Here is a 24168-nt window from a genome sequence, read left to right as displayed (position 1 = left end):
AGGACAGCTGTTCTTTGTGCTGAAGAAGAATTTGCAATTCATGAGATTGGTCTAATCCTCCTCAAGAATAAAAGCTCCTCAAGCACCCTGCCTACATTTTCTTTGTATGGGGTCCTGCGCTCAAAAACTGCACACCAGCTGCAGCTGTTCAAACACTCAGCCAACACTCCCATCTTGTGGCCAAGAATTTTATTCATGACATACTGTACAATGATACTTTGACTCAGGCTCATACAGTTCCAGGTTACCATACATTTGTGCCATAGATGACTCCTGTGAGGATAAAACTCAAACCTGGCAGTTTAGTAACAAAATACTCAAGCATCCATAAGTAGTTTCAGAAAATGAAAAATAATTGTAAAATATATACACACACATATGCCTCAAAGCCTAAAGCCAAAAACCGCTGACCTAGATTCATATTAAAACATTCATTAATAAACTCCATTACTGGAAAGTCCAACTTCTTTACTGTCAGTAACTGAACTGACACAAAGATTCTCAGAGTGAGATACAATAACATCACAGGAGGAAACCATCAATTTGGATGGAATATATGTGGTGAGGAAAAACCCTGCCTATGGCACCTTGTCAGCATTTATTTGCAGGAAACTGAAAAGATTTTGAAAAGAAAATGTCAGTTTTCTGCAGAACAAGAATCAGTGGCTGAGTTGTTATGCCAGACCTTCATGTCAAATGAGATGAAGGAGACGTTAATCTGTATATAATAATAATCTGTAGCAGTGCTGCTTAAACATCATAGACGTTCACTGAAATGTTCACACGCTTAAATACTCAAACTTAACAATAGTCCTCGCTTTGACTAGTTAAAAAATATAAAAAAAAGAGCACCATTTCTAGAGGTAAAAATAATGTCACTAGCACAATTCAAACAAGGACGTTTTTCTTCATTTTCAGGACCCTGGTAATCTTTCATATACAGTTACAGAGTTACATATATTAACATTCAAGCGGTATACTCTAAAATCACAGCCATCCACTCTTGGCCTTTAAGAGATGCCACACAAGAAGCTGAAGGTTAAGTGGTGTCTGACAGTATTAGTAGTTTTGACAGTATAGCTCATATATATCTCATTCATTTCCTCTACCTATAGATTACTAGAGTCCTGCCTGATTATTCATAGGCACAATGCCTTTCTTCAAAATGCTACTGTTGTTGTCACATGCCTTTGAGGAAGCTATTTGATGATCCAAGCTCCAGTTCTGCAGTTGACTGCACTGCAACAAATACATTATTTTTATATACATACTACATTTTAAGTGTCAATCTGCATGTAAAATGAATCTCAATTCAATAAAGAGTTGTGTTTTATTCTATGAGGGAAAACATATTTAACACTTATCTGATGTTATCCGTGGGAAAAGAGGAAATACTCCAATTGCAGTTGGACCTCTCAGGATCTTCACAGTGCTCCATAATGCCATTTAACTCTTAGTTAGATTGTAATATACAGTACATTTAAATTACTCAATATGGAACTTTCATTACATTTCAGTTTTCTGTGCTTGTACCATGTAGTAGCTACAGTTAGTAATGTCCTTTCAAGGAACTTGAAGTTTCTAGTCTTATGCACTGGTGTCCAGGCTTGAGGCACTGATGTCTTGCATTGTCTAATAGCATGATATTTATGCCTCCCAGTGCAGCCTCAGGTGTTCTGCGTTGACGCACTGAAATCTCTGCAGGCTGTGAAACCTTGCTTCTCCTGAGGCCTCCACTGCAGCTTCTCCAGGCTCTCCTGCAGCAGCTGGGCACAGCCAGATAAATCCATGTAGTGCAAGGCCGAGAAGACATCATCCAAACTCGCAGAGGAGCACTGGCTCCACAGCCTCAGCATCTGGTACTGCCTCTCTATGGAGCCCAGTCCCAAACCAGCTTCCAGCTCCACCCGCTCCAACTGCTGATCAGCCACTGAGAGCAGACGCAAGAACTCCTTCCATCTACGCAAGGGCACCTCCTTGATAATCGCATAGAGGACAATGGCCGGCCAATGCTCTGATTGCTCATCTTGTTTGGCAACTGGAAGGAGAGATTCACAGACGATCAGAGGACACTGACCATGCAAAAACAAAGACTCTGCTGGGGGATATGGTTAGCTGCAGGTGTGTTATCTGTCCAATGTGCTACTGTTTAATTTAGATACATTTTTTTGTGCTTTGTAATGTCTCAAGTTTCCCCTTTTGTGATTCAATGCACAGCTCTGTCCTGCAGAATATTATGTCTTTTGGTTTGTTTCTCAAGATAAACTAGAGGTCAGTAAGCTCCAGAAACTGTGCAGAGGCATTTCAGCCGACCACGTTTTTTTCAGAAATGAAAGTATATATTTGTGAGCTGTTTTTTTTAAGATTGTGGAATACTACCAAATTGTGGATTTTGGCTCTTCCATGGGGTTGGTTGACATTAAAGGTGCTATATGTAAGTTTTTTCTGCCGCTGAATGTGATTGCCTGCCAAGAGCTTCAGCCATCATTGCATTAACGACAAGAGGTTAGAATATGGCATCTGGGCAGCACCACTTCATCATCCTATCATGCTGAAATGAGCCCTTACTGGATGCTACAGTGACTCACTATCACAAAACAGCTTTATGAGGCTAGCTGGTTACCATTCTAACTTCAGTAGAAGATAATAAGTGATAGAAATAGAAGCAAAACAAGAGTTAACATTGGTGTTTCTTTCCAATGCTGGAGACAGCTCTTGGCTAGTAAAGGATGTAATGCCAGTTTCATGTTTCCTCTCGACTGGTAGGTAAACAGCTGTTATAAAGCACCTCTAAGGACAATAGGCCAGTAGGAGATTCACAGCCTTATCCTCCAATGATTTTTTTGGTGGGGATTTTTAAACAGGACAAGGAACACTGAATCATGCAGGGGAAAAACAGCTGCTGCCCTGCTACATGTGGAAAGATTCAAGATTCTTAACTGCCTTTTTGTACATGTGGTATTTGGAAAATGTTTCTCACTCTGCATAAAAAACATACTGTAAAACATCCACCATCCCCAACTTATGAAAGGAACTAAAAGCATAATCCTCACCACAATACAACAAAAATGCACAAAACCAACAGCACAACAACCAGAAGGGGGTTTTCAGTTCAACCACAGACACAGCAACATGATCACTAATGACAGAAATGTTGTATTGAAGGTCATCCTAAAAGCTGTAATGACGGATGTTTTTTAAGTGAAGTTTGGCTGGCAACAAAGGGTGTTTTACCAGGCAGTAACGAGTTCAAGCCGTGATATCTTGAGTGAATCTGTTTTAAATGTAGGAAACTAACCAAGTCTTATGGATTCTGAGAAAATAAGCAAATAAAAGGTAAAAAAAAAAAAAAAAGCAGTGGAAAAATGTATGTGGTTTTATCAGCCTTTCACACTCCATAATCTATAAATAGCATCTGAATGGGTGTGGATTTTGATTTCACAAGAGCTAAAAACATGATGTACGAGGAAAAATTATTCACAGTCAAAAGTGACATGCACTCTCTATCTGATTTGTCATTTCCCCAAATGTCAAATTGCTGAATGATGTGAAAAGTGAGGGTGATCTGTTTCTCAGTTTCCACCTCCACTCTGTGGTCCACAGGGCTGATCAGAGATAAATAATGTGCTGAACAAGCAAAGATGAAAAGGCTGCTGCTCTGAGTGTGAAAACACCACAGCATCTGATCACCGGCAAGTAAAGGAGGCTAAGCATAACCATGGCATTTTTCTACCAATTTTCTTCACAAAACATTTGGCAATCGTGATGTCACCTTTTAACCAGACGACCAGACTATCATACAAGCTCAAGTCTTTGTGTATGCATGCAGCCCCTCACACAAATGTAATATATGCACATATAAGATAAAACATATATGTAAAAATTATATATGAAACCTATTAGAAATTGGAACGATTTCATATATTGACATATATGTCTAGCCCACATAAATATGTATGTTTGTGTATATATACATACTATACATATGTTGATATTATAAACAATAGGGTCCAAAAGCCTGAGACATATTTAACATTAATAAGAAATTTATAAGAAAAACATATATAAACATATAGATTTTGATATTCATGCTGTTTTAATAAAATTGTATACATAAATTAAATGAAAATCATTGACATATATGGTCGCAACATGCAACACATTTTTTAATATATATACATGTACAAATTTTACTATGGGTAATTCATATATGTTATAAATGTATATCTTCATATATTTCAGAGGATGTATATATGTGCTAGTAATATAAGTGACATCTATGGCAACATCAATCTTGATATAGGGACATACATGTCATATATTACATTTCTGTATGGGCCCCCTCTACTGAAGCATCCTTAAGCATGGCACTAAATCCTGTACAGGTGATTTTAGAAAGTAGGCCTATTCTTAAAGGGGCTATGTGAAAGAATTTACCAACTGTCAATTCATACTCCAAACAAATAAGGGGCAGTATATTACCAGAAACTTGGGGTGTCCACCCCTGTCTTAAGAAACAAGGTACCAGGACTGGGCTCACTGGCCAATCACAACCAAGTTTTAACACTCACCTTCACGGTAAGCTAACAACACTACGAGACAGGATATTCAGTATATATCTCTGCAACACAATAAACTGACGTATTTGACATAACATCAAAACTGTTATGTCTTCACATTTTGTTGATAATCTTAGTAATTTTTTCAATGTTTTAAACGTATATATTGCCCCTTTAAACAAAGATTGATGCGAAGTTTATTTAAACATGAGAGTAAAGAGTTTATAATATGTTTTCACAAACAGATTCTTCAGCTTCTCTCATTCAGTTGCCAAAACATCACAACTATTATTAGGAAGAATGAATGGTTTCAGGGGAGAACCTATAAAAGCTAAAAACACTGTTCCATAAAACACTATTTCATGTATAAATAAAAATAATTTCATGAGAAATGCAGTGGAATTTTGTTTTTGTGCTCATGTTGTTTTTACGTTTTTTATCCCCAAGTGACCCAATGTTAGTCAAATGTGGCCTCATACATTTAAGTGAATTATTCCCAAAACAAATGTATCCACTCATTCTCACATTCCTCGATTTGTTAATGAACTTTTTGAACTCTATGAATGCATACCATGACTTTCACTATTTGTAATTTCGTTAAGAACACATCTTTTTGGACCATAAAGTGTCTAATAGGTTTGAATTTGATTGAGAGTGGATCATAACACATCAGAGCTGCCTTTGATACATGCTTTCCTTTTCTATTATTACTCTATGACTAGATCAACATTGTTGTTAGTAGTAGTATGAGATGTAGAAGCAGTTGTGGCAGTAGTATTAGCAGGAGAGATGACCTCTGATCGCCCATTATAAAGGGTGAAAGGGAAAACAAAATAGTGCAGCTATCAACCATCACATATATCTAGTGCAAGTTAGTTTGCAAATTTGATTAAAAAAAAAATAGATGCAATCCCCTCTTTGAACTTGCCATATCTCATTTACTTCAAGTGCAATGCAAGCTTCAGCTGAACATCTTTAACTTTGTATCACAGCTCTGGTTTTGGTTGATATGCTGACGGTTTGAGATAAATATCACATCTAAAGTCTCCATTTATGATCCTCCCACCAGCTGTACCAGTGTCGCAAAGAAACGCTGTCAAACTCATGTGTTGAACAGCAAGTTGAACCAGGGCAATGTATTGTGGTTGGGGATCAAAAACTGAATCTTACCTTTGTGTACAGCGTTCGGCAGCATAGGACTGATGTCGGCTGGATGTTGTGGTGTGGCTGGACTGTAATTGAGATGCACCATGGGAGTTTCCTCAGATATGTTAATTGTCTTGAAAGGACAAAGAAAAAGAGGAGGTAAATGTGTTCTTTAAAATGTTAGAAAGTAATGAGTGCAATTCTTCCCTCTGACTGTCCACCTACAGTACTGCTACAAGCTAGATCTCTATCAAAAGGACATAAAGTGCACGAAGGTTAACACAAACCAGCGTGGTCGGGCTGCTGTCTTGATGACTGCGATGTTCTGTTCAGGAGAAAAGCAGATATTATCAGTAAGCTTCCTGTTTGAACACATTCAGTCGAAAAAGAAACTTGAGAAACTTTGTCACATTTTTTTTTTTTTTTTGATTTTTCTGGTTTAATACTGGAAAGATTATGTCTTGAACTCGCATTTGATGCAAACAATTGTGAATCATACAAGTTTATCTATAGCACTGTGCTGTGTGTCAAAAAAACACATCTAGTATTTTTTATGAAGTTAAAGTTAGTTAGTTAGTTAGTTAGTTAGTAAGCTAATCATATGTTTAATTTAAAATATTAATCTCTAAAGTAACTTTTAACTTAATTTTTCATATGAATGTAATAGAGTAAAAAGTGCCTCTGAAATGAGGTGCAAGTTGCATACTATAAAAGTAAAGTAAGAGTACATCAAAATTCTACCTAAGCACAGTACTTGAGTAAATGTACTTATTTACACTGGTTACCTTTGAGTTTGGGGTCCTTGGCATGTGGCTTCACGCCTTTATTTGTGCTCCAGTAGGGACAGCTGTTTCGCTGTGTCCAGATGAAGAGCAGCACGAACCAAAAGAGCACCACAAATATCACCATAACCACCACAAGAAACGTCCAGAGCCAATGGTTCGATGCTGCGGACCCAAAGAAACACTGACGTAAGTCCACAACTCATCAAATTCTGATATACAGGAATTTCTGTCAGAAAACATGTGATGATGAAAATATGAATGGTCCTCCAGATAACCACTCAAAAAGGTGAAACAATCTGGCTCTGCAAATCTTACTGAAATAACCACAGCAAGTGTGAGCCAATGAGTCCAGTGAGTTTTTCTGTCGCTTCACTTGTTAAAGTAGAGTAAATAGTTGAAACTAACTGTTAGGTGGAAGTGTAATCACAACAATATCCGATGCATTGTTTGAACGAGTGGTCACATGTGTAGTTGATGTAGTTGTAGGTGTTGCAGGTGAAACTGTAGTTGGTGTACATTTCCTCTTGCAGTCCGAGTTACTCAGACACTCCGTCCTGAAAAAAGGAGAGACTAATGTAGACAACAGTGGAATCGCACAACATATTCATTATTAAATGTTATGTACAACTTTTAAAGTCTTAAAACAATAGTCACCTGACCATATGAACACTGAAACAGTTTTTGTAATCATTCCTCTTGTGCATATTGGCCATTAAAAGATCCTCTTCTAATGTGATGGGGGACAAAATACGCAGTCCTTGTCTTGTGTAAAAACACATTCCCAAGTTGATTGTTGTTGAAGCTAATTAGGTTTCAGCATTCTGAGTTTGTCTAGATTGATACCTTCAAAAGTTACAGTCTTTTTAGTATAAAATTCCCTCACTGTGTTTGCCTGGACAGTGTCTGCCTATAGGATACTATAATAATACAGAGTGATGTTCGTACTGAAACAACTACACCTCTGATTTGATTTGCCTAACTTGGATGGCTGAAGCCCCACATTAGCTTCAGATAAACTTCTGAGTACACAGAAAGACGACTCCATTGCTTACATTGAAATCCCATTAGAGAGGATTCAGCAGCCGGTATGAATAGAGGAAGTGGTTAAACCAAGTAAAAACTGGTTCATTGTTCATATGGATACAGTTACAATATTTTATTAGTACTACTACACTAACAGTTCTAACAAAACTGCCTTTGTGTTGAGACGTTTACAATCCACAGCCAAACTGTTCGGCACAGTTGGTGCAGGGCCTCAGCAAAACCACAGAGATTTCCTTCCCTCAAATAACAAGTCAAATGTGCCCTGACCTTGACTCATATCATGCTTGTGTTGATCTTTTTAGATCAATACTAAAAAAGAGGTTTATTATGTGTATGAAAATGTCTTCAAATTTCTTGTTTGTGCACCCAACAGTCAAAAACAGAAAGAATTTTATACATGAAAGAAGAAAAATCTTAACATTTGGAGAGTCTTAAACTCCTTACACAAGTGATTACTGAAGATTAATTACTATTTTTTGTCAATTGACCAATAGATTATAATTTTTTAGGGTTAGTTTCAACCTCACAGAGGTTTCCTTCAGACTTAGTCAAGTAAACATCTCAGAGAAGGCATTACACAAACACACTCATTGCTCTGGTTGTAATCTGCATAATTAAAGTCAAGCTCTTAATTGAAAAGAGCCTTCTCCACAGAAATAGAAAAAACAAAAAAATGAATGTCAAAAATGCACTGTAACTGAAAAGTGCCACATTTAATACATTGAGGAAAAGACCCTCCCCCACTCACTCTCTGTCACAGCAAATAAAATAAAATAAAAACAACATTGGTTTTCATCTATCATATTGTAAGACCTCCCACCTTTGGCAGGGCTGGCACTTCTTTTTAGAGTCCCCACTATCTGAAAAAAATATGAATATGAACATTGATGAGAACTCTATATGGCTCCCTTCTGAATCTGAATCGGAAAGAAAATCTCCACAGAGATCAGTTACAATTACTCAACACTCAGTTACGAAAGAGGAAGTAAATAAGTAAGAACTACTATAAAACTATGATAGAATAGTAAAATAATAATAAATCCAGAGTAAGTGAATAGCAGAAAAAAGTCAGAAGTAATGTATAAGGTAGATTCACAGTATGGGAAAAAGTGCAAAAAATTAAATCAACCGTAATATGCAAAGGTAAACTGAATGAAAAGTGTAAGGTTAGTATAGTTTATTTAACAGTACACTGACAGTAGTTTAACAGCAGGGTGCTGATGGAGATGAGCAAAATTGGGAGGAATTTTATTGAGTATTTATATTAAATTAAATAACCCAGTATATGAATTGATATGTCAGCTGTGAATACCAATCGAACACATTCACTCCCTATGAGTCCACCTACCTTGACAATTTTGGCATGGGCATTTCATGCAGAACCTTGACGATTGGCCACGGTGTGCATTGTAGTATCCTGGTATACAATCACATTTCGTATTACTAGTGATGGAGCAGGGCTTTATTATTACCTCATTACCTGTGTAAAAATCAAAATACAGTGCTTCTGTCAGAGCATTTACACACAGTAAGGCTGTAAGGGAAAGCTGGGAAAGTATGACTAAAGGGTTATTTTCATAAATTTTCATATTGCTTCAGTCTGTTCATTCTCTTAATTCTAGCAACCCTGTTCAAGGACAGAATGAGGTCCCATTCAACTTGATATTAACCTGATGTTAACATCACTTTTTTGTACACAATATCTGTATCTATCACTCAACCCAAGTAATGGAATTTGAACAGGATACTTACGATTACATACGTCACACCTGAAGCATTTCTCTATTTTGTTTTCCATATCTATGAATGTGTTATTCTCACATTCTTTACATTTGTATTTTCCATCTTGGTTATCACAGTTACCAGTTTTATGATATCCTAGAAAACAGTGGAGACAAGGAGAAAGGGAAATAGTCAACATGCAATACTTTCACTATAATTGTACAACACAAGGCCAATTTATACAGTTCCTTCCTCTAACTTACCAGCTGGGCAAGATTTATAACATGAATTACTGGTTTGTTCTGTCACCTTAGTGTAACTGTGTCCACCGGAAAAGAAGGCAAGTATCAGTGGGTAAACCTGGAACACAAGACGAGGTTTGATGATCTGAGGTAGTGTGGAAAGGAAGACGCTTACAACTGGCATGACACTTTGACACTACAGCTGCCATAAAGAAAGACAGTAACTAATCAAGTCACTACTCAGGAATTTTTTGCTTCTTAATTTTCATATACTTTCATTATCAAGTATAATCAATCTTTTTTTTTTTTTAATTTCCAGATTCTAAATTGAATGAACACCTGACTGTTTGCCAGATCTTATAAAACCTTCTAGCCGAGATGTATTGTACAATTTAGCTGTATGAGTTTTTTTTTTCCTCCATATGAGGAGGATCAAGCAGGCAGTAAAAATAAGGCCACAGTTTGAACTTCTCCAGGACCGCCCTGAATGTGACCATCAGAGGGATGAATACAGTGCCACATATATTTGAAAGGGGGTCAAAAACCTCCATCCAATCATATAGCTGTGCCTGCCCAGATCAAACTTGCATCTTGCAACTCACACTTCTCTAGTGGTTCAATTTCCAAAGAGAAGAAGAAGAGATGTAGGCTATGTTTGTGCTAGCGTTAAAAACCTTCTAGGTCACACCTTTTCTAACTCACACTTGTAACGCTGAGTCAACGAGGGAAGCAGGGGACAAGAGAATTACAAAAAAGGACTGTTCACAATTTAAATGAATCCTAAACTGGCCCCATATCATAAGAGCCCCACAGACAACAGGGGTATTTGTAAAAAGGTGTTTGCTCGGAGGCAGAGGGGCAGGGCTGTTTGCCCATGGAGGAGATTCTCCTGGATTTAAAACACCAGATTATGGATTATTTGGCAAAGCCAAGCCTCCATACTTCCTCTGCCTTTTTACAGTCTTTTATTCCAAATGTATGTAGATATTTTTTTTTAGCTTTATACAGAGTTGAAATGCTTAGTTGATAAATTAGTCATCAACACCACTCATGACTTAATGTCTCCTGTGATCAAAACTTCAACCTTGATGTTTTGCAGCAACTGATGAGAAGCAACATGTTCACCTAATACCACCACAGTGAGACTATACAGAACATACTGTATGTAGTGTACATCTCTCTGACAGCACTCAACTCAATTTGCACATCTACCCCTGAAGTCACAGGGGAAGTCACTAATGTGATTCACAGTTGCCCAGGAAAGGAGAAGTTTTAATCGTCCTTATCTAGCAAATAATGAAACATTTTGTGATGTATTTGGTCTCTTCGGTGGTAACAGCAGCACTGTGACAACATTTCCTGTATCAATGACTGACGATGATCTAAAATTCACTTAGAGAAACTTGAAATAGTGAAATAGAGCATGCAGATGGTTCAATCAAAACAACTGCACTGGATTACTTACCAAGACAAAGTCCATGTTGGAAGAGGAGACAGCGAGTAAGTCAAACAATCTGCAGTTATCACCAGGAGAGGATAGCACTAAATTCACCAACAGGATGAGGCATTCTGACGTTATGTCTCCTGTAGATTTCCTCTGAAGCTGAGTCAAATAACTGTTTGTGTGTGTGTGTTTGTGGTTCAGAGTTGTCAGTTCTTTGGAGCCTTCAGAGAAATGGTGCCAGAAACAGGAACAACAGTGAGATCACCGCCCCGTCCCCCACCCTTCCACAAAAATCCTCCCACACTGTGACGTGAAGATTGATGGCAACGTCAGACTTCCTCCCTCTGATTGTTTCCTATACTTTGACCAAACCTCTGTGATGATAATGACTGGTGACATACACGGAAACCACTCATGAGCCAGACACAGCAGTTTGATGTAGGTGGTGGCGATGTGTGTGTGTGTGTGTGTGTGTGAAGGGAACGCAGGCACTCTTTGGATATATTGGGCGCATTAGTGGCTTCAGTGCATCTCCTCATAAGAAAGACTGAAACCAAAGCTACAAATATAAATAAGAGAGGTACCAGAGTGAGGATCGATCAAATGCAGTAAACTCAATCCCTGATTAGTGGGATGAATATTGATTATAAAAATATATCAAATCAAACATGAAAGTCTACAGACAGCCTTTGAACACACAATTAGTGGACATGCTTCAAAAACTGCAGTGTGTGTGATAACTTATACGTAACCAATCGAGATAATCACTGATATCTAAATAATATGTGTAACAACGGGCTGAATGAATCATTTACTGAGTATGAATCACTTAGTCTCCAATGGATATCTAAACTCTCAACTAGAATTTGTGATTGGGGCTAATTGTTTTATCGGTTTCCCACAAAAAGTTGACTGAAATCAGTTTCAATCAACTTGATTTTCTTTTCCAGAGTAAAATCACATGATCTTGATACAAAAATCCTCTTTTGAAACTCAGATTGTGCTGAAGGTTGGAATTATGTCAAGACCTGAGAAGTAGAAGTAGATTCTGACACTGCTGACATGGTATGGGATACTGACGAGATGTACCATACTAATGACAGGGAGCAAAAGAAATTATTTTAACAAAGGTAAAACTTTCTTCAATAAGATGTAGTAAGAGCCGATTTGGTTGGAGATCAAAAGGCATCAAAGCTAAAATTGGCCTAAATGTGGTTGAAAAGAAAATATTTTTTGATGTCCAAGCTACTCACAACTATGATTTCAACATTGTTTCAATGACAACATGTAAATCAATAATGAATAATCAAGTCGTAATTACACATTCTAATACTCCCACTTTACAGTGAAATATGCTTATTGAAATACTGTTGAAACATCTGTGACGGTTTATTTCAACCATGTGTGGACACAATGGTTATATATACTCTATGTAACCTAAGCTCTCTCTCTCTGTTTATGCATCTTTAAATATAATTTATACTCATTTGAACATACAGATGTATTCGCCTGTTTTTTTAAGTATTTAAGTATTTTCTCCTTGACATCCTGGTATGAAGCCAGTCTGCTCAGGGTTGATTAAATTAAAGTTAAATAAGAATACCTCTGCATCCTCTCCGCCAATATACAACTAAGAATTATAGCCTCATTCACGAGCAGGTTGATTGGTCTATAGGAGTCTCAGCTCTTTTCTTCTTGATGAGTTACTGATAGTAGAGCCTCTGACCAGCTCTTGGGTGCATGGCTCATTTCCATAGAAGGAATAGTTGAAGAAAAAATTAAAGTGGACGTGGCCTCACAAAGGACTTCGCCAAATTTGCCAGGTATCTCATCTGTGCAAGGGGACATTATTTTTTAAGGATTTGATAGTTTCTTCTATTTCTCTTTATGAAACTGGGGATCATCAAGGTCTCTTTTAAAAGACTCAATGAGACTTTATTTACCATAGGACTAAATCTGCAAAAGATGAAAGATACTGGGGAGTTGGATATTGCTTTTGGTTCTTCACTTTAGATACAGGTGCATTTAAGTTTTCAGGCACCATCTTCTTTTCCTTGACTATGCATTTTAGAAACAGCCAAATGTAGTTTTACCTCTACATTTATCTGACTGGGAAGAAGAAGATTTCACATATAAAACATGGTAACAAACGATAACATGATAAGGTAATGATAACGTTATAACGAGATCATTAAGATAATTATATGAAGGTTAAAATGCACTTTCAGCAGCTTCAGCTACATAACTTTTGTTATTTGGGTACATTTAGTAGTTATTTACTTAAGTGAAATTTTGAACGCAGTACTTTTGGGTTGTAATGAAGTATTTGTACATTGTGCTACTGCTCTTTGGGGATTTTTTGAGTATATTCCTGCGGATTTGTCCGCTAAATCCACCCAAAAACTGCGCTGAAGAGCCGTGAATACATTCATCAGAAATGCGGTGTCCATTAAAATGTGAATAAAGTAGGTCGTCTTATAAAAATCCAAAGCAACATTAGCAGAACATTTCCCTGTGTGTGTGCACTGTGTTGAGCCTGCAGCAGCACCCAGAAGTGAACAAAGCGACCCGGAAGCGGTGGTCCGACAGGAGGCAGGCAGAAAGAACATCAACCTTTTATATTATAGCTGTACTCGCAAGACAATATCTGCAATCAGGACACAAGGTATTTGTGCATGTCTTTTCGTGTCTTCACTGCTGTGCATTTCTGTGATAAGCGATGGACTCCCAAATGCGTGCACGGTGCACATTGTGCAATTGCTGTCCTTTGATTCGTTCAAAAGTTGCAGAATGTGGGAAAAAAAAAGCAGCCCTAAAAGTGAAATTTGGTGAAGATGGCACAGCGTGTCGCGGGGGGACGAGGCATTGTGCGCCGGCTGTGTTTTGACCTTAACGCATCGCTACGGTTGTTTTAGTCGATGTGGTGTTTGGGTCGAGCCTGCATCTTGTCCGTTTCCGTGCTGTTTTTTGCAGGGCATGGTTGTTGTAGGAAGTGTCAGTTTTTTTAAGAGGTGGGGAGGCCGGGCTATTCAAACCTGCAATTCGCCGTAAACAATCATTCATGCCTTTGACATGATAAACACACCTTTGTGTCTGCGTCGGCCGCTTCTTCTCCCCCAGCACCCTCCTCACGACAACATGTTCATGCTCCTAAATTTTTGGGGTCTGCAGAATATGGCGTCCCGCCTTATAAAAATAAGGCTGCCATTTTTGTTTCTCTTTTGTCTGGAAATGTTTTAAGAAAACTGTCTGAGAATGTCTGAGTCGCACCGGGAGGCTCGGTCCGTACAATCCTCCATCAGTGCGAGTCCTGAGCTGCTCTCAGACACACGACATGTCCGAAAAGTCAAAGAATGGAAAGTTTTTTTTTTTTTCTTTGCGTTTATCTGAACATTTAAAGCGACGTGCACTTATTTTCAGGAATTCACTCTCAGACAAAAGGATCACAGGGGCTAAATGTTCTGGCTCTGTCAGGCTACTGTGTATTTGCGAGTGACAAAATATTTATAGGCGACATTTATGTGTTTGACCTGTGTGAAGTTAAAGGTGATAGTTTGGCTCGTTTACACTGTAGGCCTAATTTACAGCAGAAATCACTGTCAAAACATGAGCTTTGACCTCAGTGACAGCCATCAGTTTATGACTTTACTACGTTTTTAATTAATTAGATCATTTTATCTTCAAGGTGACTGCATGTCATTAAAACTCTTCAAAATATCTTAAATACAGTTTTTAAAAGGTCCACTTACTGTATTTTTCACTCGCTTGCCACAGTCTTCCTCAGTGGATGGAGTTTGGTCATGACAGCTGAGCCATTCCATCATAACTGAGCATCTGTTGAGCAAGACCATGAAATGTGGATGAAAGCCCCAAAAACTTGATGAGTGAACCTTGAGATACAAATATATGTTTCCGAGTTAAATCCAGTTTTACACATTTTCAGATACAAGCCTAAAAGAAATAAAATTGTCATAACTTGGTTTTGTTTTGGTTTTTTGGGGGTTTTTTTTTTTTGTCAATACATCTGCCGTGAAAAGATCTTCTCTAGATTAACCAAACCTTTTTACTTACCGGTCTTAAAAATTGCAAAATAATGGTATTTTTCCTAAAGGAAAGTAGAAATAGGAACAGATATGTATTAATGCAAGCCCTTTAAAAGTGTTAATAACATTTATGTTTAAAATCCTCCAGTTCCTGCACAATGCAATCCCAAAATCTGTCTTAAATACACTTATTTTTGGTCTTATGAAGGTCTTCGACTTTCAAACTCGCCGATATCTGCAGACATCCTCGTAAGAAGAGTTTCTTATCAAAGTCTCTCCACACTGGATAAGTGGAGCAGCTTGAGTTTAGTACTAAATTGTGCTTAATGCTTTGAAATGTTGTGACCAAGTGCGGAAGTGCATGCACAGCTAGACGAAGGTGAATGAGATAGGAACTAATTAAACATGTATGCTCAGCCTTTCTAGTACACATGAAACCCGTTAGTGGTTAGCGTGTCATAATTTTCATCTTTATAGTTCCTGTCTGGCAGTCGGTTACATTCACACTCTTTGCCTACGAGTTTTGATTAGATTATTTAAACAAGTTGAAAAACTGTGTTTTGCATCACAAACCACACTGTGACACTGTAACACCACCTTAAATATCACCTGCCTTTTGAATATGACTATAGGAAATGTTGTTCATTTCAGGATGGCAGAGCCTCGATTTAACAACCCGTATTTCTGGCCGCCCCCTCCATCCATGCCAGGCCAGGTAAGTCCCCTTGTAACATGTAACAACGGAGATGTTTCCACTTTTCATTGCCATTTGTTTCCATGTGTGAATGTCTTTTCAGCCATTCAGCACCAGCGCGTCACTGAAATAAACTCTCAGACAGAGAATCTGTCCCAGTTCCCTCCCGTCGATTTAAAAATAAAATTACACTTGTACTATGTGCTGGTCACTGTTTTCTGTCCTGGGATGTGTTTTTGGGACATGAATGACATTCACACATGGTGGCTGTTGTCTGTTGAGCATGACCCGTTAACCCTTTCAGCTGGATAACCTGGTGCTCATTAACAAGATCAAGGAGCAGCTGATGGCCGAGAAGATCCGACCCCTGCACCTGCCGCCCACCTCCACCCCTTCCCAGCAGTCTCTGCTGGTGCCCACCTCATCCCCAGATGGTAGCGCACAGCACGGGATGCCGGTGCCAAAGCCCCAGCCGCAGCAGGTGCCGGGCCACCACCCGCAGCCACAGGGCTCTGGACAGCCGGACATCGCTCTGCACGCCCGCCCCGCCTCCAGCTCCGGACCAGGTAGTCTTTATGGTCTGTAAGCCTTGTTACAATTCATTTGTAAATACAGACCCAAATGTGTCATTAGCATCAACTGTCGAGAACTCTCAAATATCAAAAGTTGCCATTGCGTGATTGGTGAGATTTTTTTAGTCTTGCTTATTCTTTCTATTCTTTGATCAGATATTTCATGTTTATATCAGGAAACTTTGCTATTTTTAGACAGTGTTTTATCCAGGAAAAGTCCCTGTATGGCTGTCTTTATCAAGACAACATTAAACACTAATGCACTGAGGAGTTTGGATTATTCTGTTGAATGAAAAAAAAAGGGTTTTGTGAGGTAAAGAAACTAAATAAATGTATAGGTAGAGTAGGTCTGGTGGAGGTTGTCGACCTCACATTGTGTGCTATTCTGCACAACGGAAGTTTGTCTGTATCAAAACACGGTCACCTGTTCTCTGATTAAAATGCTGATTAATAATCACCTGACAACTTTCAGATGGAAATATGGACGACAAGTCAGCAGTGAAGGCCAAAGGATTGTGGGAAGACTGGCACATGAGACAGCTTGGCGAGCAACCAGGCCGGATCAACCATCGCTCAGGTACTGCAGTCAGTTATTAATATAAACTGTATGTAGGACATTGTCACATTAGATTGGGATACACTGACACACACAGGTACAATGAAAATAAGACGAGTACATTTACTGTACTAACAGTCAGTGTTCGGTGTACAGCAAACTGCTATGGTACTTATTATATCATTAGTTAGTTTAATATTTTTCAAAACAATACTTGATGCTTAAAGTGGAGAGACTGTGTATTGTGATGGATGAATGGTCAAATGTTTGAACAGCGCTTAGGGAATAAGACAGACAGTTTTTGATTTTCAGGCTGCTGGCTGGTGATGAGGATACACTGATTAATACTAATGATTTCAGACTGATTAGTACAAAACAAAACTTACAAACATATCTGTGCTTTTGCACTTTTTAGCCAATTTACTACCAACCGTGCATTCTTTGCATTTTATCTTGCCATTTTGTAAACTATGCTTCTGTGCTTTAGCAATTTCAATGCATGTTTTCAACTGTTCCAGGCATGCTAACAGTGGCTGTGTTTACAGTTTAAAATAGTCGTGGTTCCCCTCTCCACAGGTCTGGCTCCTTCATCCCGACCCGACAGCCACAGCACCTCAGATGCCCTGACCCCCACGACTCCAACCTCCAGCAGCCAGAACCGCCTGGGAGGCGCCCCCTCTGTGAACATCATATCTGGCCTGGCTAGTGGTCCTGGCATGGACCACATGAAGGCTGGAGGCCTGGCAGGACTGTTGGGCCCGCCACCCAAGGCACCCCGGGGACGGAAGAAGATCAAAGCTGAAAACCCCACCGGTCCTCTGCTGGTGGTGCCGTACCCCATCCTAGCTGACCAAGGCTGTGTCACTGTTGCACCCAAAGAGGGCAAAACTTACAGGTTTGACACAGAAAGTTGCTGTTTTTGTTGGGACATTTCCTTTCAGTGTTCCTCGTGCAAAGCCAATTCACAGATTTAATTGTGGTCTGCAAAAGATCAATACACATTTCCCTAAGACAGGTCTGGTTTTAAGTAGACTGCAGATGATTGAGATGTGCTCTTCTTCACTATGACGCCATGCTTCTTCTTCTTCTATTATACTTTTTCATAAAGAACAGGAGTTTTCAGAGGCAGTGAGACTAAGTGATCTGGTTTCCAACTGCCAAACTTAGTCAATTTCTACTTTATTTTCTACAATATGACCTTGTAGCAAAACAGAGCTTGCAAGACTAAAACTTACTTTGTGAGGTTGGCACAAAGTAGACAAGTCTGTGGGAATTCTTTGCAACTAATTGGATCCTAAACCGTTACCTACTTCTTTTGAATTAAACTCTGCTCTGACTCAGAGCTACTGACGGTGTGGATATCGATTATAATTCAGAGGTGGTCGTGTTTTGCTTTGTCTTGAAAACGACTGAGGTTCCTCTTTGTATTGACACTGAATGGTGTTACGTTGTATAGTGTCTTTAATTCTTGACAAATAATTAATTAATTCAAAAAATAAATGATTTATTTTGCCTTATTTGACTGAAGCAGCTGAACTGATCATGTTCATGCATTTTTTTTTTTTTTTTTGTCACAAAGATGCAAAGTTTGCCCGCTCACCTTCTTAACCAAGTCAGAGATGCAGATTCACTCCAAGTCCCACACGGAGGCCAAACCACACAAGTGTCCCCACTGCTCCAAGACGTTTGCCAACGCCTCCTACCTGTCTCAGCACCTGCGCATCCACCTGGGGATCAAACCCTATCACTGCTCCTACTGCGAGAACTCGTTCCGTCAGCTGTCACACCTGCAGCAGCACACCAGGTCGGTCCGGCTGTGAACACAGAGCTTCAGGTTAATGTGGGAAATAAGAAATGGCCCCTTGAGGAGCACCTGCAAATCAGTGACTGTTCCATCAACTCAACTCACAGATTAATACTGTTTACAACATTTGGAAAGTCATGTTTTTTTTTTTTTTAGCAGTTCCTTTACAACCTCAGATGTATTTTGTAATTTGGGGATTTACAATATGGTTTTGGTTTTGACTAGAATATGGGGAAAACCGTTGGAGTTAGTTTGCATATAAGATCTGTTGTGAAAATGCTTTGATCTTGTTTGCTGTACTTCTGTGGCTGCTGTGGTTCTCTCTCATCCAAAGGCATTAAAATGCAAAATTTGAGTAATCTCTGACGACCTTTACCAATCATCTGCTTCTTTTGCCACAGAATCCACACTGGCGATAGGCCGTATAAATGTGCTCACCCTGGATGTGAAAAGGCTTTTACCCAGCTGTCCAACCTCCAGGTCAGTGCAAGGTCACACAGCTGTACTGCCAAACACAACTGAAATCCGAAGCTAATAGGAGTTAAAATGAGGTGGTCTGCTTTCACAATTCCTGTTTTTATTTTGTTTTTCCCTGACAGTCTCACCAGAGGCAGCACAATAAAGACAAGCCCTATAAATGTCCTAACTGCTACCGTGCCTACTCAGACTCCGCATCATTGCAGATCCACTTGTCAGCGCACGCCATCAAAAATGCTAAGGCCTACTGCTGTAGCATGTGTGGCCGGGCATACACCTCAGTGAGTAAATCCTGTTAACTGTGTGTTATCTCGGCATGTCTTGATGACCTTTGATGACACTCTGTTTCGCTTGGTCTGAAAGTAGCTGCTTCCTGTTTGTGACATTTAAACACTCAACATGTTCGTGCTCCTGTTGAAACGTACAGAAACGTGGTGAAGTTTTTTTAATATAATTAATAAGGGTGCACCTCTCGGTTGGGCACAGAGGGAAATACCAAGTACCAGGTCATTTAATCATTTTTTTCCCCAATAACTCAGATTGGTAAGGTATTATATTTAATCTCCAAATATCTCTTTAAGACCGACAGACTACTCCAAATCCAGTTGTAGCACACACCCAAAAAGAGAGATAACCGAGCTATGAAAAAAACTTCTGTGTTTGGTTGAACTGTGAGTTCAGAGTTTTTTTTAGCTAACACATCCAGCACAATAAAGCTTTAAAATTTTCTTCTTCTCTTGCTCAAGATGAACTTTTGTGCTTCTGAACTTGACCTGGTGCCAGGTTGTAATGTTGTGCTCCTCCCTCTGACTTCACAAATGAGTTTCTGTCATGTTTTACTTTGCAGATAGACATACTTGAGTCAATATGTGAGGAAAGAAAAAGTCAAATGTCCAAAGATAAAATGTAATAATGGCAGTAATTTCATTTTGGACCATTAGGTAATGTTTTCATGTCTTTACAGGAGACCTACCTTATGAAGCACATGTCCAAACACACAGTGGTGGAGCACCTAGTCAGCCACCAGTCACCCCAGAGGACCGAGTCCCCCAGCATCCCCATACGCATCTCCCTAATCTGAGCTCCCCGGCTGCTCAGGAGCAGCTCGGATTCAGAGTCTACGTTCGGCTGGAGCTTATGAGGCCCTGCACCCACGGCCATCTACATAAGGCTTACATTAGCATTATGACAGCTGACATGCAGCACATTCAGGAAGTATTCAGACCCCTTCACTTTTTTCACATTTTGTTATGTTGCAGTCTCATGCTAAAATCCTTTGAACTCATTTTCCCCTCAGCAGACTACACTCAGTACCCCATAATAACAAATGAAAAACTACATTTTGGAAAAGTTCTGCAAAATTATTACAAAGGAAAAACTGAAGTATCACATTGACATAAGTTTTCAGACCCTTTACTCAGGACATTGTTGACGCACCTTTGGCAGCAATTATAGCCTTTAGTTTTCTCGGGTGTGACGCAACAAGCTACAAGCTACGCACACCTGGATGTGCAGATTTTTTGCTATTGTTCTCTGCAGATCCTCTCAGGCTCTGTCAGGTCACATGGGGACTGTTGGTGAACAGCCATTTTCAGTCGACTCCAGAGATGATGCATTGGGTTCAAGTCAGGGCTCTGGTTGGGCCGCTCAGGGGGATTCACAGGGTTGTCCTGAAGCCACATCTGCGTTGTTTTGGCTGTGTGCTTAGGGTCATTTTCCTTTGGGAAGGTGATCCTTCCACCCCAGGTCCTGAGAACTCTGGGTCAGGTTTTCATTAAGGATCTCTCTGTACTTTGCTCCATTCAGCTTTCCCTCAACCCTGACCAATCTCCCAGTCCCTGCTGCTGAAAAACACCTCCACAGCCCGAAGCTGCCAACACCTTACGCCGCTCTAGGGATGGTAAAGGGCAGGTGATGAGTAGTTCCTGGATTCCCCAAGACATGATGCTTCAAACTGAGACCAAACAGTTCGATCTTGGTTTCATCAGACCAGAGAATCTGGTTTCTCACAGTCTGAGTCCTGTAGGTGCTTTTTTGTAAATTCCAAGCAGCTTCCAATGAGGAGAGGCTTCATCGGACCGCTCTATCATGAAGCCCAGATCAGTGAGAGCTGCAGTGCTGGTTGTCTTTCTGGTTTTTTCCCATCTCCACACAGGATCCCTGGAGTTCAGCCAGAGTGACCATTGGGTTCTTGGTCACCGCTCTTACCAAGACCCTTTTCCCCTGATTGCTCAGTTTGACTCAGCGAGGGTGGGCTGCAGTTGAAAAGTCAAAACATTTCCTTTCCTGACAACTTTGTTTGACCTCATGAGGTCAAGGAAAGCTGTGAAGGAGAATTCATGAGGGCTTATGAAAAGACAACTGAAGTGCTAAGAGAATCCTACAGCACTGACACTAGTCAGCAAGGATGGATGTTAATGAAGTGGAATGGTGTTTTTTGGAATGGTGTTTCTGCCGCAAGGAATTCTGGGATGGCATTATCTTCTTTGCTTTCATAAAGGATGGTCCAGTGTACCCTATGCTGAAGGAGATAAGAAAGGGAACATTGAGGAACCTTTCCTCAGTATTCATTTATTTTGCTTAGGAACCTTCCTTTGCTTTGACCGCAGCCGATGCAGCAGACATTTTTTGTAGCCGCAGATTTGTGCCCGACGCAACCCTGTCTCTGAGCTCTGCACGCGGTTCCTTTACCTCATGGCTTGAGTTTTGCTCTGAACTGCATTATCAACTATGAGACATTATATAGACAGGTGTGTCTCTTTCCAAATCATGTCCAATCAACTGAACTGTGGTGGACTCCAGCCAAGGTGTAGACACATCTCAAAGATGATCAAGAGAAATTGGAGGCACCTGAGCTAAATTTCAAGTGTCAGAGCAAACGGTCTGAATTCCTAGGTTTAAGTGATGTTTCAGTTTTTCATTTTTAATAAATTTGCAAACATTTCTAAAATTTTCACTTTGTCATTATAAGGTGTTGAGTGTAGATTGATGAGGGGAAAAATGAATTTAAATGATTTTAGCATAAGGCTGCAACATAACAAAATGTAAAGAAGTGAAGGGGTCTGAATACTTTCTGAACGCACTGTAAGCATTCAGTGCTAGATTCAGTAAGTGGACTGCCTCCATTCGTCTTGACACAGGCTGTCTGTCAAAAATGAGCACAGCATTATTTTGTGAATGTAACAATACAGCTAGATGTTGTCCGGAGGATCGAGTGGCAAAGAATGTCTTGTGTCAGATTTAATAAGCACTTTCGTAAGCGTCATGTAAACTGCCGGATGCATTGGCCATCAGAAATGTTTTAGTTAGTTTGTTTTTTTTGTTGTTTTTTTTTCCTCTTCCATGAAATGGGTTTCTAAAATGTGCCAGATGATATTTGCCCTTATAAAGAATTGAGAAAGTAGAAAAATGTTTGCTGGGTGTATTCTGGAGACATCCAAAGATAATCTTAAAGCACTTTTAGGCCTTGTGGTTTTGGCTCAAATTGTTTCAATCTTGTTGGATGGAAAATGCCAAAGGGCATTACTTGTGGCAGCTAAGAGTACTGACTGTGTATAAATAACAGTCTTTATCTGTTACTTTATTTGCTTTTACTCACATTTTTGTGCAAGTACACATTTACAGGGTCGTCTAAATTTGAAGAAAGGCAATCGGTAGATGACAATTTAAACATTTAATGATTGTATTAAGAAGTTGTATTATTGACTTGGGGAGGCAAAAAATATAGCAACATGGAAGGGAAGAAAGATGAATGTTTTTTTTTTTATTTCCAAAATCTTTCACTTCATATTTGATGTTAACTTTTACGGCACCTTCATGATCATCACTTATGATCAAAGAAACACTGCTTTTTACATTATGGTTTCCTCACATCCCATTAACTCGTGCCATATATGAACCTTGTTGAGGTTTTAAGAGAAAGCAAATCTTGTAACAGTGTGTGTGCTTTCTCTATTCTGTTAAGCTTTGACTTTTATTTTCTTAGTATTAGAAGTATATGTTGCAGAGGTTGAATACATTGCACATGCATCAGTGCCAGCTCTACTCTACTCAGCCCTACTTTTTAAATACACATAAATTTTACTCGAGTGGTAAATTTTTACACCCAACCACTGGACCAAAATGTGAAGTTATTGTACTCCGACCCAGTTAAGATTCTTTTTAATCTTTAATAAGCTTTACCCATTTGAAATAAACTGCAGTATAAGTCATATTCCATAGGCCAATATTATGAGTTTGTGTGGAGGTGATGTTTCTCCTTTTGATTTTTTTTTCTCCTTTAGTATTCTTTTCATTGTACACAGTATTGTTTGTTGTATTTTTACTGTAACTTTAACCTCTGGATGGTACTAATAGGGTACCCTGTGTTCTTCAGGGCACTTCAGAAAAGGTGCTACAGCTAGATGTTATGTTTGAGATGGAACTGAGAATAATGTAAATTACATATACAGTATATAGTATGTTTTCAAAAGAATAAAAACTTATTACTCAAGCCACTGGCCTGAAAACAGACATTTACGCCAACAACAGACCCTGCCTCTTCAACTTACTCTCTCTCTTGAGATAATGGGAAAATGTACATGTTGCTGTACTGTAAAACATGTTACTCATTTATAGTACCTATTTTTAAGTTTTCATAAACATGTTCTTTTTGGGTTTTGTAAAAGTTTATGTATGGACTTACTGTAATTATTTTAGTCTACCCGTATGTTATTAATATTCATGTTTTATATCAGTTATTTACATGTAAGCCTTAACTGTTTTATCATCCCATTTCCATTACTCTGTATTGTGTTCTGCAGTATTCAATCGTGTAAACATTTTTATTTTTTCCTTCCGCATGGAGTTCCTGAGCTGTAATCTGTATGATAACTGTTTAACCCATGTTCTCTATGAAAAGATATTGCGTAGATTTATTACACTTTTTCCTGTCTTGCATTGTGGTTTCATATACAGTTTCTAGAAAACTAAATATGCACAGCCAAGACTGAGAAGTTCAACTAAGGTTATCAATGTTTAAAAAAGGAAAAAAAGCTTTGTATCTTTACCTTGTTTAATAAACAGACTGTTACAAATTCAT

At 39.1% G+C, this 24168-nt stretch overlaps 2 protein-coding genes across 5 annotated transcripts; one reads left to right on the top strand and one right to left on the bottom strand.

Annotated features, from left to right (window-relative positions):
- Window positions 1-172: 172 nt before the first annotated feature.
- si:ch211-112c15.8 (tumor necrosis factor receptor superfamily member 1A) lies at window positions 173-11158 on the bottom strand. Of its 2 annotated transcripts, none has more exons than XM_056383927.1 (10): window positions 10964-11158; window positions 9520-9616; window positions 9287-9412; window positions 8883-9014; window positions 8355-8394; window positions 6896-7044; window positions 6491-6652; window positions 5993-6030; window positions 5730-5838; window positions 173-2038 (listed from the first exon to the last, which is right to left on the bottom strand). In XM_056383927.1, exons 1-10 carry the CDS (start codon window positions 10976-10978, stop codon window positions 1668-1670), a joined length of 1239 nt encoding a protein of 412 aa, XP_056239902.1. In that variant the 5' UTR covers window positions 10979-11158; the 3' UTR covers window positions 173-1667. The 2 variants fall into 2 exon arrangements, with proteins under 2 accessions (XP_056239902.1, XP_056239903.1); XM_056383928.1 differs by having other exon boundaries at window positions 9566-9616.
- Window positions 11159-13457: 2299 nt separating this feature from the next.
- znf362b (zinc finger protein 362b) lies at window positions 13458-24167 on the top strand. Of its 3 annotated transcripts, none has more exons than XM_056385701.1 (9): window positions 13458-13607; window positions 15637-15700; window positions 16011-16257; window positions 16724-16828; window positions 17384-17702; window positions 18387-18611; window positions 19013-19091; window positions 19211-19369; window positions 20053-24167. In XM_056385701.1, exons 2-9 carry the CDS (start codon window positions 15638-15640, stop codon window positions 20167-20169), a joined length of 1314 nt encoding a protein of 437 aa, XP_056241676.1. In that variant the 5' UTR covers window positions 13458-13607; window position 15637; the 3' UTR covers window positions 20170-24167. The 3 variants fall into 3 exon arrangements, with proteins under 3 accessions (XP_056241676.1, XP_056241673.1, XP_056241675.1); XM_056385698.1 differs by having other exon boundaries at window positions 13461-13607; window positions 15984-16257; XM_056385700.1 differs by having other exon boundaries at window positions 13465-13607; window positions 15984-16245.
- The last annotated feature ends 1 nt before the right edge of the window (window position 24168 follows it).

This window comes from Seriola aureovittata, chromosome 9 (genome assembly GCF_021018895.1).
Source record: "Seriola aureovittata isolate HTS-2021-v1 ecotype China chromosome 9, ASM2101889v1, whole genome shotgun sequence".
Taxonomy (NCBI): Eukaryota; Metazoa; Chordata; class Actinopteri; order Carangiformes; family Carangidae; genus Seriola; species Seriola aureovittata.
This window is presented reverse-complemented; position numbering and strand designations above follow the sequence as displayed.